Source organism: Ctenocephalides felis, unplaced genomic scaffold (assembly GCF_003426905.1).
Source record: "Ctenocephalides felis isolate EL2017-DRISC unplaced genomic scaffold, ASM342690v1 CF-g0.4_SCAFFOLD_00845, whole genome shotgun sequence".
NCBI classification, from domain to species: domain Eukaryota; kingdom Metazoa; phylum Arthropoda; class Insecta; order Siphonaptera; family Pulicidae; genus Ctenocephalides; species Ctenocephalides felis.
The window spans coordinates 9,999,959-10,017,242 of NW_020536999.1; the positions used below are offsets into that span (position 1 = coordinate 9,999,959).

At 31.0% G+C, this 17,284-nt stretch overlaps 3 protein-coding genes across 3 annotated transcripts in view; 1 reads left to right on the top strand and 2 right to left on the bottom strand.

The window, feature by feature from the left end:
• Positions 1 to 6,815, top strand: part of LOC113377658 (juvenile hormone esterase-like) — an 18,092-nt gene extending 11,277 nt beyond the window's left edge. The window contains exon 6 of the mRNA XM_026618048.1: positions 6,397 to 6,815. Coding sequence (XP_026473833.1) covers positions 6,397 to 6,815 — 419 coding nt within the window. The remainder of the gene's footprint in view (positions 1 to 6,396) is intronic.
• A 2,835-nt stretch (positions 6,816 to 9,650) lies between these two features.
• LOC113377668 (cuticle protein 16.5-like) lies at positions 9,651 to 11,558 on the bottom strand. Its single transcript, XM_026618059.1, has 2 exons — positions 11,547 to 11,558; positions 9,651 to 10,589 (listed from the first exon to the last, which is right to left on the bottom strand). Exons 1-2 carry the CDS (start codon positions 11,556 to 11,558, stop codon positions 9,651 to 9,653), a joined length of 951 nt encoding a protein of 316 aa, XP_026473844.1.
• A 4,421-nt stretch (positions 11,559 to 15,979) lies between these two features.
• Positions 15,980 to 17,269, bottom strand: LOC113377675 (larval/pupal cuticle protein H1C-like). The gene is made up of 4 exons (XM_026618072.1): positions 17,258 to 17,269; positions 16,669 to 17,173; positions 16,344 to 16,582; positions 15,980 to 16,282 (listed from the first exon to the last, which is right to left on the bottom strand). Exons 1-4 carry the CDS (start codon positions 17,267 to 17,269, stop codon positions 15,980 to 15,982), a joined length of 1,059 nt encoding a protein of 352 aa, XP_026473857.1.
• Between the last annotated feature and the right edge of the window lie 15 nt (positions 17,270 to 17,284).

Below are 17,284 nucleotides of genomic sequence, written 5' to 3' on the forward strand. Positions count from 1 at the left end.
AGGTAAATGGTAAATATTAGAAAAATACTGTTTTTCGGCTAAATACTTACTTTGAACCTTAGCGATCCGGTTGGGGATTCCGTGTAGGGTATTCCGAAAAAGCTGAAGAACTTTCCCTTGGTTGTTGGTCTGTCCAAAGTGGCCCCTACTACAAATCCTTGTCGAATGCGAACCCTCGAGTAATCCCATGGTGCTAACTGGTTCTGGAAATAATAAAATAAATAATAACATTGTCATGGCAACGCTATCTTATGCGTTTTTGTTAGTGAAACTGTGAAAATGTCTAACTATTTGTCGTGCGATCAGGCAGGCGTATTTACATATAAAAAAGCAAGGAGAAATGTTATGATAACAAAATCTTCGATGATGCAGTTATCATAACAAATACAAATATTAACTAATGGTGTACGGCATCGTGCCTTAAGGCAAATTGCTGGAACTTCCCGTACCGCAATAAAATATTAGAGAAATTTTAAACGTTTTCAAATATATTATTACAAATACTGTAACTTTCATTATTTTTGCTATCCTGTTATATCTGAGCAAATCAAATGCGAATCATAAATCAATTTATCATCTCCAGAAAATTAACAATCGTCATTTCATTTCGAATTCAATTTCAAAAAAAAAAAAAGTTTCCTAATTTACACAAAATTGAAAAAATGCTCCCGTATAGTCACAGTCTAAACACATTTGCAAATAATTCTGTGCGACATTTTCACTTATACTGTGCTTATCTCGGCGGCATTTTCACATTTTTCAATAATTTTCACAAAATTTATAAAAACGCTCCCGCATAGTCACATCTAAACGCACTTGCAAAAAAATTTGTACCAGAGTGGCGCTTAGACTGTGCTTAGCATGGGTAATTTTTTATTCGAATTTTTAATCCAAAATTACAAAAATATTTTATGAAAAATAAATAAGATGTAATAATTTTATATATATATGCATTATTTTTATTGCACATCTAAATCACTTGAAACAGGTGTTTTAGATTTTTTTAAATATACGTATATATATATATATATATATATATATATATATATAAAGAGCAATTTTTGAGCTAATTTCTTCCAAAAGTCATTGATCTCTGATCCTCAACATGTGATTATTACTTTGCTCGTCAGTAGTGTTCCTTTCTAAGAGTCCAAATGCAGCAAATGTTTCAGGTTTTTATTTACAATTTCCAAAGTCTTAATTTGATCGTCAGTAGAGTTTTATTTTTGTCTTTTAGGTCGATATTTAATTTGCTCGTCAATTTTTACCACTTAGGCCAGTCGAGTTCTTTTTTATTCTCCATGTCGATATTTCTTTGCTCGTCAGTAGAGTCTTTTGCCATCTATTTTTATATCCAATTTAATTGTCAGTAGAGTACTTTACCTAAATTTAGGTTAAAATTTAATTAGCTAATTAGTAGAGTCCTTTTTTATCTTTTGTCTATATTTAATTTGCTCGTCAGTAAAGACTTTTCTTCATCGTCTAAGTTGATATTCAATTGCTCATCAGTAGAGTCCTTATTTTGTTTTCTAAGTTTTAATTATAATTTGGTTGTCAGCAGAGTCCTTTCTTCATCCTCTATGATTATATTTAATTTGCTCGTCAGTAGAGTAAATGTAAATCATAAATCAATTATCTCCAGAACAATCGTCATTTCATTTCGAATACAATTTCAAAAAAAAATATTGTTGCCTAATTTTCACAAAATTGGAAAAGTGCTCCCTTCTAGTCACAGTCTAAACAGCATTTGTAAATAATTCTGTGTGCGGTGTGTTTTCATTTATACTGTGCTTGGCTTGGCGGCATTTTCACATTTTTCAATAGTCCAAATTGGAAAAGCGCTCCGGTACGTAAGCAGTCTAAACGCACTTGGGTAAACATTTGTACCAGAGTGGCGCTTAGACTGTGCTTAGCCTGGGTAATTTTTTGAATTTTCAACAGTTGTGTAAATTATCTTACCGAGCGTAAAACTTGTTTCGCCAACTGCGCCACCTTTTGCTGTTGCCGCATTTTTATGCCCCCCAAAAAAATAATAAATACAAAAACAGAAATTTAAAAATAATTTAAAAAATTTAAAAATTTGATATTTATGTCATCGCAAAAAAAAAACAAAACAAAAACCCAATTCACTTTGTTCAGATTTAGATTGCTTGATCCATAGATAAAATGTGAGTGATATTTTTTATCTTTGGAGAAAAGGGACTCTACTGACGAGCAAAGTAATATCTGAAAAAATTATTAATAAATGCAGTAAGGAAAGGGATTCTACGGACAAACAAACTGATTTTCCCTAAAAAGTGCAAAAAAATGGACTCTACTCATGGAAAAATGATTTCCAAACGACTTTCTACAAATTTCAACGATAAAAGGACTCTACTGACGAGCAAAAATAATTTTCGAACGACTCCCTAAAATGTAAAGGGACAAACAATGTGATTCAGAAAAGTGTCTTGTAAATTTTAACTAGAAAAGTGACAAATAAAATAATTTTTTAACAATGTCTTGAGAAATGCAACGATAGAAAGGACTCTACTGACGATCAAAATTTTTTCTTCAAAAATGCAGCAAGAAAAGGAACTTTACTGACGAGCAAAATGATTACTAAACGATTTTCTACAAATTCCACCGATAAAAAGGACTCTACTGGCGAGTAAAATAATTCCGAACGACTTCTTGAAAAATGCAACATGAAAAGGGACTCTATTGTCGACCAAAAATTTTGTTCAAAAATGAAACAAGAGAAGGGACTCTACTGACGAGCAAAAAATTTTTGAAGGACTCCCAGCAAATTTAAACAAGAAAATGGGCTCTACTGACGAGCAAACAGTTCTTTCAAAAGCACTCTTCAATATTTACTCTTAAAATATTCGAAAGACTGCCTAAAAATTCAAACGAGTAAAAAGGACCCTACTGAAAGCAAACTATTCTTTTAAAAGTACTCTCATAAATTTCCATGAAATCACTTGAAACCATAAAAAGGACTCTACTGACAAGCAAAATAACTCCTGAACGATTCCTTGAACAATGCAACGAGAAAAAGGACTCTACTGACGAGTTAAAACAAATTCTGAAAGATTCTTTAATCAAATGCAACGAGAAAAGAGACTCTACTGACGAGCAAATAAACTTCTGAACGATTCCTTGAACGATGCAACCAGAAAAGGGACTCTACTGACGAGCAAACTGATCTCCAAGGGATTTCTGACAAATTCTAAGGAGAAAAGGGACTCTACTGACTAACAAACACTATTCTTACACTTGTAAGACAATTTTCTTACACTGTTCAATAATTCCAATGAGAAAAAAGTGACTCTACTGACGAGCAAACTAAACAAGAGATTTTAAAGAAATGATATATATATATATATATATATATATATATATATATATATAAAGTATAAATCATTAAAAGTATGTCAACATGCATTTGCCTTCAAATTTCAAAGACAATTTGCTGGACGTGCCGTCACGTCAAAGTACGTGACGTGAACTTTAAAAATTTTCATTTTAAACAAAATTCAAAGTGTTTTTTATCATAACGCACTTGACAAGTGCAGAATAAACATTGGAAAAAATAATAAAAATAATAATAATAATAACACTTGATGAATTATGATACATGAAAGTAATAATTATTATGAAAAAAAAATTAATTTGATAAATAAATAGTAAAGAGTGTGAATAAATATTTGAATAATTAAATAAATATTTTAAATAAAAAAAATAATTGAGAATTAAAATAATAATAACACTTGCTGAATTAAATACATGAAAGTAATAATTATTATAATAGAAAATTAATGTATAAATAAAAATTCTTAAACAATTAAACAAATATATTAATTATTAAATAAATTAATAAATAGCAGGTAATAAATTAATTAATTAAAAAACAAACAAAAGGACAAATGTTTGAACAAATAAATTGAAAAACAAATATATAAGTATAAATAAAATAAATATAAATTAAATAAATATAAATGAAAAATAAAATAATTAAATTAAAGTTAAAATAAATAAATAACTAAATTAAATAATAAAAAATAAATAAACAAATATATCTGATGAATAAGTATATGTGAATAATATTATAATTAAATTACTTTAATAATTAATTTAAAAAAATGAAGTTAAAATTCTTATTAATATTTGTACTGAGTGCAAGTTTAAAATGTGCTTCATGTTTATTAGATGAACAGGTAAATATATATATATATATATATATATATATATATAAAATTTAATTGTTTCTAATTGAATTGCGGACTGTCTAAATGTTAATATTAAGAGCTAAAACTTTTAGAGGATTTTCTTTTATTACTTTGAAAGCATTGAGATCTAAGAGCAAAGAAAATTAAAAATCAGGGTGGTCCTTAATATGGACATTTAGGAATTTTTGCTCCCAAAGTCTCAAACGCTTCCAAATAAATTAAAAAAAATTCTCTGAAAGTTTTAGATCTTAATATTAACATTTAGATAGTCCGCAATTCAATTAAAAGTTTCTTATATTCATTATTAACATATGTCATTAAGTAAATGCTTGCGCCATCTATTATGACACTTAAAAATATTTATAACACACTTAACCTCTAATTAAATCCATGTGGACTGTTTAACGAAATATTTATTCAAGATTAATTTTGCATCAAAATATTTATTTAATTGTTGATTTTGACACTCAAATTATCAGTAAAAAATTGCCATCAAAATTACAAGTCTGCTATCACATATGGCGCAAGAATATACGGTAATAATAAATATACAATCCTTCGGAAATTATTTTGCTCGTCAGTAGAGTCCCTTTTTTCTCATTGGATTTATTGAATAGTGTAAGAAAATCAGTTTGATTGTCAGTAGATCCCTTTTTCTTCTTAGAATTTATCAGAAATTCCTTGGAAATCAGTTTGCTCGTCAGTAGAGTTCTTTTTTTATTGTATTTGTCAAGGAATCATTCAGGAGTTATTTTGCTCGTCAGTAGAGTCCCTTTATTTTCATTGGATTTATCGAATAGTGTAAGAAAATCAGTTCGATTGTCAGTAGAGTCCTTTTCCTCCTTAAAATTTGTCAGAAATACCTTGGAAATCATTTTTCCCGTCAGTAGAGTCCTTTTTTCTTATTGGAATTATTAAAAAGTGTGCGAACATCATTTGTCTTATTAGTAGAGTCCCTTTTTATATCGACTTTTCAGGGAAGTTCTTCAAAAATTAAATTGCTCATCAGTACAGTCCCTTTTCTTGTTTCATTTTTTAAAGAATCGATCAGTTATCATTTTGCTCGTCAGTAGAGTCCTTTTTTCTCATTGAAATTATTAAAAAGTGTGCGAAAACCAGTTTTCTTGTCAGTAGAGTCCTTTTTTATAACGATTTTTCAGGAAAGTTCTTCCAAAATTAAATTGCTCATCAGTAGAGTCTCTTATTTCGTTGTATTTATTTTTGTAGTAAATATAATTCTGAAATATTTTTTGTAGTAATTTTGTGAAGAAGTCGTTTGAAAATCATTTTGCATTCATAAACTCTACTGACAACCAAACTAAAAATGAAAAATGGAGGGGGACTCTACTGACGAGCAAACTAAAAATAAAGAAAAATAAACGCAACTTTATATCGCCAGCGAAAAAGTAAAAAAAAAATACAAGCAGTCAATTAATGTATGTTAATTTTAATTACATGAGTTCTTCAAACACAATTTTTACATAATCAGTAAACAATATTTGTTTAGGCGTTTAGCATAATCCTGTGTGTGAACGAATTTATAGAATTTTGCAATTACTTCATTTCTCTAATGAAGATTCAAGTCGTTAAATGCTATAATTCACAATGACAAACCGATCATGTCATATTTGAAGTACGACTTTAATTACATTATTGTTTGTAAATTATACATATTTTTATGCTATTATAAATATAAAATTATAATTTAACATTATATAAATGCGTATAATGGTTCATGACACTAATAAATGTGTGCATCACGACGAGTGTCACCATATTACTATAAACACTATTAAAAATCGTTATATGATGTATTTATTTTCACCTAAATACCACCATATAAATAAGTTTAGAGTAAATAAATAAATGATAAATAAATAATTAATAAAATAGCTAAAAGTTAATTAAATTATTTAAAGCTGCAAAATATTGACTTAGCCTTATTATAATTTCTACTGGACAGATAGGCTCATATAGTGACAGCACGGAGGAAACAAATAAATTCAAGTGTCAATTCGGATCTCGCTTTTGTTTCTCCCTAGTCTAATTTGCCAAATTATAATTCTTGAAACCTTTTCTTTCAATTTTAAATACAAAAATACCAACTATATTTTATAAACGATCAATATAAAGTACAGACTAAATAACTTCTACTTTAACCTTACGCGCACTCTTTCTTTTCCAGATACTAATCCGCTACGCCCCGAACCACCAACACCAAACAACCCCAAACCCTTTACTTCTAAAATACAATCACCACCAACCACCAACCCCAACCCCATTATCAATCGACCAAGACCAATTTACCCCATCGATTATACACCTCCGGCGAATAATTCGGAGCCGATTTCAGATTGGGCGATAGGAATAATCAGCATAATTTTCCTGCTGATTATAATGAGCCTGCTGGCGATGTCTGTGACGATGCCTATTTCTATCAACACTGTAAATACCGGTCCTCAGGAAGTTCCAGCAATAATTGGAGGGATTGGTGACACTTTTGCGATAGAAGTCGAGGATGATGAGAAGAAGATTTGTGGGAAGAGTTTGAAGGGATCTGCTATGTCTATCGAGGCGCTTGTTACAGATGTTATAAGGGTTTGAGGGATTAATTTTGTAAGGGATGAGAATTTGAATAAATTGAATAAAAGTTTGAGGTTGTTTGATTTTTAAAAAAGATGCATAAGTAAAGTAAATACTTGGCACATAAATAGTGTTGTCATGGCAACGCTTTCTTATGCTTGCTTCGTGGTGTGAAAATGTTTATATATTTGCTTGTTACAAATGTTATAAGGGTTTGAGAAATTATTTTGTAAGGGATGAAAATTGAATAAATTGTATAAAAGTTTGAGGTTGTTTGATTTTTAAAAAATATGTATAAGTAAAGTAAATACCTGGCATTGTCATGGCAACGCTTCGTGGTATGAAAATGTCTATCTATTTGCCGTGCGATTAGGCGTATTTTATATATAAACAAGCAAGAAAGAATGTTATTATAAGTGCACCAACTAGAATTCTGTTATCATAACATTATTCGTTGCTTGATAATATAATAATAATAATAATAATAATAATAATATAAGACACTTAAATTTGTTAAAATATCATAAAACTAGTGGTGTATAGCATCGTGCCTCAAGACAAATTTGTGGGAAGAGCTTGAGGAATTTGAAGGGATCTGCTATGTCTATCGAGGCGCTTGTTACATATGTTATAAGGGTTTGAGGGATTATTTTGTAAGGGATGAGAATTTAATAAATTGAATAAAAGTTTTGATTTTGTTTGATTTTTAAAAAATATGTATTAGTAAAGTAAATCCCAGTATGTATGTATTAGTAAAGTAAATCCCTGGCTCATAAATTAGCGTTGTCATGACAACGCTTTCTTATGCTTGTTTTTTGTTAGAAAATATGACAAAATGTTTATACATTTGCTGTGCGATCAGGCGCATTTTACACATGAACAAGCAAAGAAGAATGTTATGATAACATTTACCACGAGAATTTGTACTTTTTGGTACGCACTTCCGAAACCGCAAAACTTACTTTTTCCCATAACTCACAAACGTTTCACGACGTCTTTATCAACACAATGTTTTTTGAATCATTCAAATCGGTTGAGCCGTTCTTTGGAAAATGCTAGCAAAACATCTCGACGACCCTAAACTCAATCTCCAAAACTAGGAGGATCTGCTTTAACCAAAAACTCACAAATGTTTCATATAGTATTTCTATACGTATCTAATGTGTTTTGAATCATTCAAATCGGTTGAGCCGTTCTTTAGAAAATGCTAGCAAAATATCTCGACTGAAATTTGAATATTAGTATTCTGCAGTTTTTGCGCTCAATCTCCAAAACCAGATGGACTTGCTTTATCCAAAAACTCACAAACGCTTCACATAGTCTTTACTACACAATGTTTTTTGTATCATTCAAATCGGTTAAGCCGTTGATCTAAAAACTCTGCAAACATTTAAACGTGCATGATCAATACATTGTTTTCACGCAAGTTTAGCTTTTGCATCTCTGAAACCGCTGGACCTGCTTTATCCAAAAACTCATAAATGCTTCATATCGTCTGTATTTTTCAAATGTGTTTTGAATCACTCAAATCGGTTCAGCAGTTCTTTAGAAAATGACAGCAAACCATTTCGTAGTGCATGATCAATACATTATTTTTTCGCAGTTCTAGCTTTTTATCTCCGAAACCTTAGACCTGCTTTTCCCAAGATCTTGTAACCTATTAACACCGTCAATACGTATCGATTGTTTTTTGAATCATTAAAATCGGTTGAGCCGTTGTCTAAAAAATACCTGTCAACATATTAAAATGTGCATGATCAATACATTGTTTTCACGCAGTTTTAGCTTTGTATCTCCGAAACCGCTAGACCTGCCTTCTTAATACTAGTAACCTAATAATACTGTTAATACCAGTCGAATGTATGTAATCGGTTGAGCAGTTCTTTAGAAAATGTCAGCAAACCATTTCAACGCGCACAGTCAAAATATTATTTCGTAGTTTTTGCTTTGTATCTCCGAAACCCTTGGACCTGCCTTTCTTAAAATCTAGTAACCTAATTACACCGTATATACGTATCAAATGTGTTTTGAATCATTCAAATCGGTTAAGCAGTTCTTTAAAAAATGGCAGCAAACCATTTCGACGTGCATGATCAATACATTTTTTTGTCGCAGCTTTTTTTTTAGCTTTATATCTCCGTAACCCTTGGACCTGCTTTCCCCAAAACTAGTAACCCAATTAAAATGTTCATACTAATCGAATGTTTTTTTAATCTTTGTAATCGGCACAGCCGTTGTCTAAAAAAACAACTGTAAACAATTTAAATGTGCATAAGTAATACATAATTTTATCGCAGTTTTAGCCTTATATCTCCGAAACCCTTGAACTTGTCTTTCTTAAAAACTAGTAACCTAATTACACGGTATATACATATCAAATGTGTTTTGAATCATTCAAATCGGTTCAGCCGTTGTTTAGAAAATGTCAGCAAACCATTTCGTAATGCATGAGCATTACATTATTTTTTCGCAGTTTTAGCTTTGTATTTCCGAAACTGTTGGACCTGTCTTTCTTAAAAACTAGTAACTTAATTACACTGTTCATACCAATCGAATGTTTTTTTTCAATCATTAAAATCGGTTCAACAGTTGTCTAAAAAACCACCAGCAAATAATTTAAACGTGCATGAACAATACATTATTTTGTCGCAGTTTTAGATTTGAATCATTCAAATCGGTTCAGCCGTTCCCCAGAAACCATCAACCAACTATATACCAATGATCAGGAGGTCCGGACACGTCAACATTCGCCACAAAAAAATAAATATTTATATAGATATTGTTTTATTCGGATTTAAATAAATAATTTGTTTACAAAATTTTAAATAAATGTGCGATGATTCAGTCGAGTCCCTTTTACCAAGCTGGAGCAGGTCCGTAAGCAACTGTTTTGACTGCTGGAGCAGCATAAGTTTGTACATGAGCTGGAGCATAGGCGCTGACTACTGGAGCAGAAGAATAAACAGCTGGAGCAGAAGAATAAACAGCTGGAGCAGCAAAAGTCTTTAAAGCTGGAGCAGCGAAAGTTTTCAAAGCTGGAGCAGCGTATGTGTGGACAGCTGGAGCAGCATAAGTTTGTACTACTGGAGCAGAGTGAGCAACAACAGCTGGAGCAGCATATTTGTGTACTGCTGGAGCAGAGTGTGCTACGACTGCTGGAGCAGCATATTTGTGTACAACTGGAGTGGAGTGCACAGTCGAAGAGTAGCTGCTTGAAACAGATGGAGCAGAAGCGTAGACAGTCTTGGCGACTGCTGGAGCAGCATAGCTCACATGAGCTGGAGCATAAGAAGCTACAGTTTTCAAAGCAGGAGCGGCATAGGTGTGGACAGCTGGAGCAGCATAAGATTGCACTACTGGAGCAGCATAGGATTGTACTACTGGAGCAGCATAAGATTGTACTACTGGAGCAGAGTGTGCAACTACAGCTGGAGCAGAATGAGCGACAACAGCTGGAGCAGCAGCGTAAGCATGTACTGCTGATCCTGAGTGAACTGTGTAGCTGCTTGAGACTGATTTAGAGACAGCAGGTACGGCTAGGGTTTTCAAAGCTGGAGCAGCATAAGTGTGGACTGCTGGAGCAGCATAAGTGTGTACAGCTGGAGCAGCATAGGTGTGGACTGCTGGAGCAGCATAAGTTTGTACAACTGGAGCTGAGTGTGCTACTACAGCTGGAGCTGCGTAAGAGTGTACAGCTGGAGCAGCGTATGTGTGAGCAGCATAAGCTACTGGAGCAGGAGCTTCGAGCACACCAGCGCTTGCGACGGCAAGAGCGGCAGCGAAAAGAACTATAACCTGAACAAAAATTTTTGGTGCATTTATTTACTAAATCCGTTGTAACTTTTAAACTATTTATCCGATTCAAATGAAATATTCAGCAAATTTGTACTAAATTAAATTGTCTACAACATTGTGTAATATTATAGAGCCCTAAAGCAACTCCGTATACTTTAAAATCGCCATTGAAAATTATAATTAATGCCAGTTGTATTGACAGTGCATTTGTTAAATGCATCTCTTGTAACTTCTGAACAATTCGATTAATATTGATGGTGCGTTTAGAAAATTTGTGCAAAATTTAAGTATTTATAAAGTTGTCAAATATTGTAGGACCTTATGGCAACTCGGTATACTTCAAAATTAATATTGAAATTAGAAATTTATTCGAGGCACACAGAAAATTTGTCATTTATATCGTTTATATATTTTAAACCGTTTAATGGACATAAATGATGTGTATAAGAAATTTGTTCAGAATTGAATTATCTATAATATTGTCTAACATCAAAATGACCTACATCAACTTGGTATACTTTAAAATCGCTTCGGAATATAGACAGTCTATGCTAAGAGTACTAATATAAATATATATCCTTTATCATTCATTGCTTATATCCTTTATAAATCTTAAACCGTTCGATGAGTACAAATGATGTGTATAAGAAATTTGTTCAGAATTAAATTATCTACAATATTGTCTAACATCATAATGACCTATAACAACTCGGTGTACTTTAAAATCGTAATGAAATCTAAAACTATATATAAACTATAATATTGATTCCTCGTATTAACACTGGATGTCACGACTAATTCACTAGCAAATACACAAACCACTTAACTTACAATTCAAACAAAACCAAACAAATGCAAATTATTATTAATTTAATAATAATAATAATAATAATAATTATTATTATTATTATTAATATTATTATTATTATTAATATTAATTATTATTATTAATTTTACCTTAAAAGCCATTTCGAATTGTTCTGAATAATTGAAACTGATCGAATGATAAAATCAATTTGATCGTATCGATATATATACTAATTTTTTTTTTTGGCGAAAATAAATTTGGCGAATCTGTCTTTAAGTAAAAAAAAACAAGAGTGGGCAAGAAATTTGCATTTTGCACTTTTAATAGTAGTCAAACTAGATCGCTAAATGCATTTGTTCTAGTCTAAATGGGTTAATAGACTCTTGGTGATTATATATATATATATATATATATATATATATATATATATATATATGTATACATATATATTACCATTCATCCAATTTGGTGAATATTTCATTTAAATCAAATAAATAGTTTGAAAGTTACAACGGATATAGTAAATAGATGCACGAAACGTTTTTGTTCAGGTTATAGTTCTTTCATTTCTTCATTTCTATAGACGGATGTATATGTGTGCGGATACAAATTTTTGTCCACGATTTCAGGTCCACGGAGAAACCGATTTGAGTGATTCAAAAAACATTTGATTCCTATTGATGATTAGTTTTTGGCAAAAGCAGATTCAGCCATTACGGAGATACGGAGCAAAGAGTGCGGAAAATAGAAATCGAGTTTTTGAGAGAACTGAGTATCCGATTTGAATGATTCAAAAAACATTTTGCTTGTATTAATGTAATGAAGAATTTATCAGGTTTTTGCCAAAGGCAGCTCTAGCGGTTTTAAATATCCAGGAAAAAAAGTAAAAAAAATACCATTTGGCGGTTGGAAATAAGTTTAATAAATAGTTTTAGGGTTTGTTTAGATTTTTTTGAGTTTTTTATAGAAATTTCAGAGTTTCTTTAGAATTTTCAGAGTCTCTTTAGAATTTTCAGAGTCTCTTTTTACTTCAGAATTTTTACTTCAGAATTTTCAATTCAGAATTGTTACTTTAGATTTTTCACTTTAGAACTTTTACTTTAGAATTTTCACTTTGGAATTTTCACTTTAGAATTTTCACTTTACAATTTTTACTTCAGAAAACACTTCAAAATTTTCACTTTAATATTTTCACTTTAGAATTTTCACTTTAGAAAACAGTTTAAAATTTTCACTTTAGAATTTACACTGTAGAAAACACTTCCAAATTTTCACTTTAGAATTTTCACTTTAGAAAACACTTTAGAATTTTTACTTTATAATTTTCACTTTAATATTTTCACTTTAGAATAATCACTTTAGAATTTTCAGAGTCTCTTCAGAATTTTTAGAGTCTCTTCAGAATTTTCTGAGTTTCTTTAGAATTTTCTTTCAACTTTCGAAAAAAAAATTATTTAATTTCTAAGTTTACGAATAATTTATAAACTTAAAAATAATTTTCAAAGAAAGCAACTTATCAATTTTTTTTTCAAAAATCAAATATTTCAAATGTTTTCAAAATGTTTGAAAAAAAAATCAAAATTATCAAATAAAATCTAATTTGTCTTTCCTTTTGAATATTTTAAATTGCGGTACGTACGGAAAGTTGTCTTAAGGCACGATACCATGCACTACTAGTTATTGAAAATTATGGTTCCAATTTTAGGATAAAATCAAAATAGCAAATAAATATCGTTCAGACAATCTGTTACTACCAACTCATACGAATATAGACCCGTAACATAGCATTACCACAAATTCCTATTTCATCCGAGATTTTTTTTTTAATTTTATTTTCATTCTGCAATCTATAAAAATAATTATATTTAGCAGAGAATGCTGACAAGTGTTTACAATTGATTGTTTACAAATTAGTAGATACGCCCAGTGGCGAATTGACTCCACAATTATCTTTTCCTTCAAGCCGTACATGACCACCAGCTCTCTGTCTATCTACCTTACTCCGACAAGATCTCTCATAATAAAATTCAACAATCAACATTTAGCATTAAGATAGATCTGGATCTAGTTTTTTATTTCATCTAAATGTTCGTTTGTCTGTCACTTTATGGTAATCGGAAACGGCGGTGCCGTTGCCACCGCCCGAAATTATCCAAAATGGTAATTGACCGACTGAATGGCGGTTTCACTTTCATTTCGAACCAGTTCTAGTTTTTTGTTTAGTTTGAATATGTGATTGACAGGTTTAAAAAAATAGTTAATAGTGGATAAGCCTGTTTTTTTTAACATACAATATTTAATTATTTATTTATTTATTTATTTATTAATAAGCAAGCCGTAATCAATAATAATAGATATTATTTCAGGCTCTTGTCAAGAATAAGATAAGAGAGCGATGTATGTTGAGTGCGTTCGAAGGTAAGTTATGTTATCCACTTAGTTTATTTCTTTAGTTTGCGGATTTGTTTCTGGAAAACAAAATTAATTGTTTAATAATGCCTATATTTTTTTGTAAATATTGCATAAGTTTGTAATTATTGACGCGAGACTTTTAAGGGAGGACGGGGGTTGTTTGACAGAAAAATTACGTTTTGAAGAAAGATCTAGTAAGATATCAAGTATATATATTTTTTATCCAAATTTCCGGAAAAAACAAAAAAATTACTTTTTTTCGTAAATTCGTTCGGAAAAGTTTAAGTAACTAAAAATACACGTGATGTTTGGAGGGGTAGATGGATAATTCTACATATTACGACGTATCACCAAGAAGGAGGAGACCCAAAAATCCCAAAAAAAAACCTTTAAAAATCGAAAAGTGTCTAAAAATCCTTTAAAAATAAACGCTAAATTTTTGAAAATTTAAAAAAATGTATAAAATTATTTTTTTCATTTTTAATTAATTTTGAAGTATTCAAATTTTTTTCAAAGTTAGTTATTTGAAATTTGAAATTTTTAAAATTAATTCTAATATATTCTTCAATATGTTAAATTTGGCGTTTGGATTTTTTTTACATTTTTTTAATTATAAATTTTCAATGATTTTTTTTCTTGTTTTCATTATTTTAAATCATAATGTAATTTTAAAAAATTAGAAAAATCATTATAATATATCATTTCACTTTAAAAAATTCATCATTTTTTTTTTAATTTGAGTTTTGACATTTTTTGAAAATACAACGGTTTGTCTTATATTCAAATTTTTAAAATATTTTTAAATTATTAATTATTATTTAATATATTATAAGAATAATTTTTAATTATTTGCAATTGAAAATGTAATTTTTATTTATCGTTTTTTTAAATAGAAAAACTATTATAAATAGAACTTTTCATTCCTTACTTAAAAAAATCATAATTTAAAAAAAATTGAGTTATGAAATTTTTGAAAATTGAAAATTTTGTTTAGAATTCTAATTTTTAAATTTAGGAATTCATTTCCAATTATTTTAAATCAAAATGTAATTTTTATTTATCGTTTTTAAAAATTAGAAAGTTTTACTTAGAAAAATTAATTGTTTAATTATAAATTTGGATTTTGAAATTTTTACAATTTTGAAAACTTGAGCTGTTTTCAAAATATTTTGACATTTAGGTATTTATTTTGAATTAGTTTAAATCTAATTGCAATTTTTATTTAATGTTTTTCAAAAAATAGAAAAATCCCTTCTTATTGAACAAAAAATACATAATTTTAAAAATTTGAATTTAGAAATTTTTACAATTTTCAAATAGTTTTAAAATATCTTTAAATTTAGGAGTTTATTTTTAATTATTTTTAATTTAAATGTAATTTTCATTTATTGTTTTTTTTTTTATAAAAAAAAAAAGTAAAATTTGATATATTATATATAAAACTTTCATACCTTCTTAAAAAATGCATCATTTTTAAAAAGTTAGAATTTAGACATTTTCACAGTTTTTGAAAATTTCAGAATTAGTTTCATATTCAAATTTTTAAATTTAGGAATATATTTTCAATAGATAATAAAAATAAGAAATACTCCAATGAAAGACATCAAAAAACAATAACTTTCTGCAAGTTGCCGCTAAAAGTGGCCAATTCCACAAAAAAAGGATCTTATGCTTGTTTCTTGTAAGTGAAACTGTGAAAAACATTTTACATATAACCAAGCAAAGAAGAATTGTTATGATAACTGCATTATCAAAGATTTCTTCCTTGATTGTTCATATGTAAAATACGACTGATCATAAAGCAGACTTTTCCACATATTCACTAACGAGAAACAAGCCTAAGATAGCGTTGCCATGACAATGCAACGACAAGAATTTTCCGGTAAAACAGAAAAAAATTTGGCATTAGTTTTTTTGTAATTACATTACAAAAATAGTTACCAAAGAATGATAACTTTACCCAATGTGTCCAAATTCCACAAAAATATTTTGGCACCAATTATGTAAAACAAATCGATTCCACAATAACAACAAATATTTTTTTATAATTTTATTTAAAATGATTTGTCGTAACTAACAATAAATAGATATATCTCTATATGAAAACTTGTTGATCCTCAATAATGATGGCACCGTCGCAATCATCCTGCTCTTGCTCCTTTACAACTGTTCACCAGTTGTATTGGGCGTGGGCGCCGTGGAAAGTGGAGTGAGACACGGCTGCTGCAGGGCTGTAGGCGACGGCGGTCTTCACAACTGGAGCAGAGTAATGGACAGCTGGGGAGGAAACTACTGTCTTGGCTACAGCAGCTGGAGCAGCGTAATGGACAGCTGGGGGGGCGACTAGAGCCTTGGTTACAGCTGGAGCAGCGTAATGGACAGCTGGGGAAGAAACTACTGTCTTGGTTACAGCTGGAGCAGCGTAATGGACAGCTGGAGCAGCGTAGGTTTGGGCGTAATTGGACAGCTGGAGCTTGGTGAGATACCACAGTCTTAGCAACAGCTGGAGCAGCATAAGTTTGGGCGTATTGTACAGCTGGAGCAGCATGCACAGTCTTGGTTACAACTTGTGGGGCTTGAGCATACACAGTCTTAGAGTGTACTTCTACTGCTGGAGCAGCATGAGCATAAGCTACTGGAGCAGGTTGGGCATAAGCTACTGGAGCAGGTTGAGCATAAGCTACTGGAGCAGGTTGAGCATAGTGAACAGCCTTGGCAACGACTGGAGCAGCTTGAGCATAAGCTACTGGAGCAGGTTGGGCGTAGTGGACAGCTGGAGCAGCATGTACTTCTTAACAACTGGAGCTTGAGCGTAGACAGTTTTGGTAACTGGAGCAGGATGTACAGCATGGGAGTAGCTGGAAGACACAGCTGCTGCTGATGAGTATTTGGTCACGACTGGAGCAGCGTGCAATTCCTTGGTAACTACAGCTGGTTGAGCATAAGCTACTGGAGCAGGCTGAGCATAGTGTACAGCAGGTTGTTGGTAATGAACAGTCTTGGAAACGACTGGAGCAGCATGTACTTCCTTGGCAACTACAGCTGGTTGAGCATAGTGTACTTGTTGTTGAACATATTGTGGTTGAGCATAAGCTACTGGAGCAGGTTGAGAATAGTGAACAGCAGGTTGGGCGTAATGTACAGCTGGAGCAGCAGCATAAGTCTGCACCTCCTTGTGTACAACTTGAGCTGGTTGAGATGTATAAACTGTGGATACAGATGGAGCTGAAGAGTAGACTGTTTTGGAGTGGACAGCTACTGGAGCAGCATGATGGACTGGAGCAGCAGCATAGGCAGCCACTGGAGCAGGATGTTCGAGCACACCAGCACTTGCAAAAGCAAGAGTGGCTGCGAGGACGATGAGCTAAAAAAATAAAGGAAAATGATAATGGAAAATTAGGAAAAAAATTATATTGGGCTGAGTGACGCACCGTTTGTATTTCCAAACCAGATAGTACATACTTATTTGTGCATT

Excerpts from the sequence above, each read along its gene's own strand:
- LOC113377675 (XM_026618072.1), bottom strand. Across the intron at positions 16,583-16,668 it reads AGCAGCAGCTGTGTCTTCCA|CTGTCCACTACGCCCAACCT; the intron begins GCTACTCCCATG and ends ATGCTGCTCCAG. Across the intron at positions 16,283-16,343 it reads CTGTGCATGCTGCTCCAGCT|CTCCAGCTGTCCAATTACGC; the intron begins GTACAATACGCC and ends TATCTCACCAAG.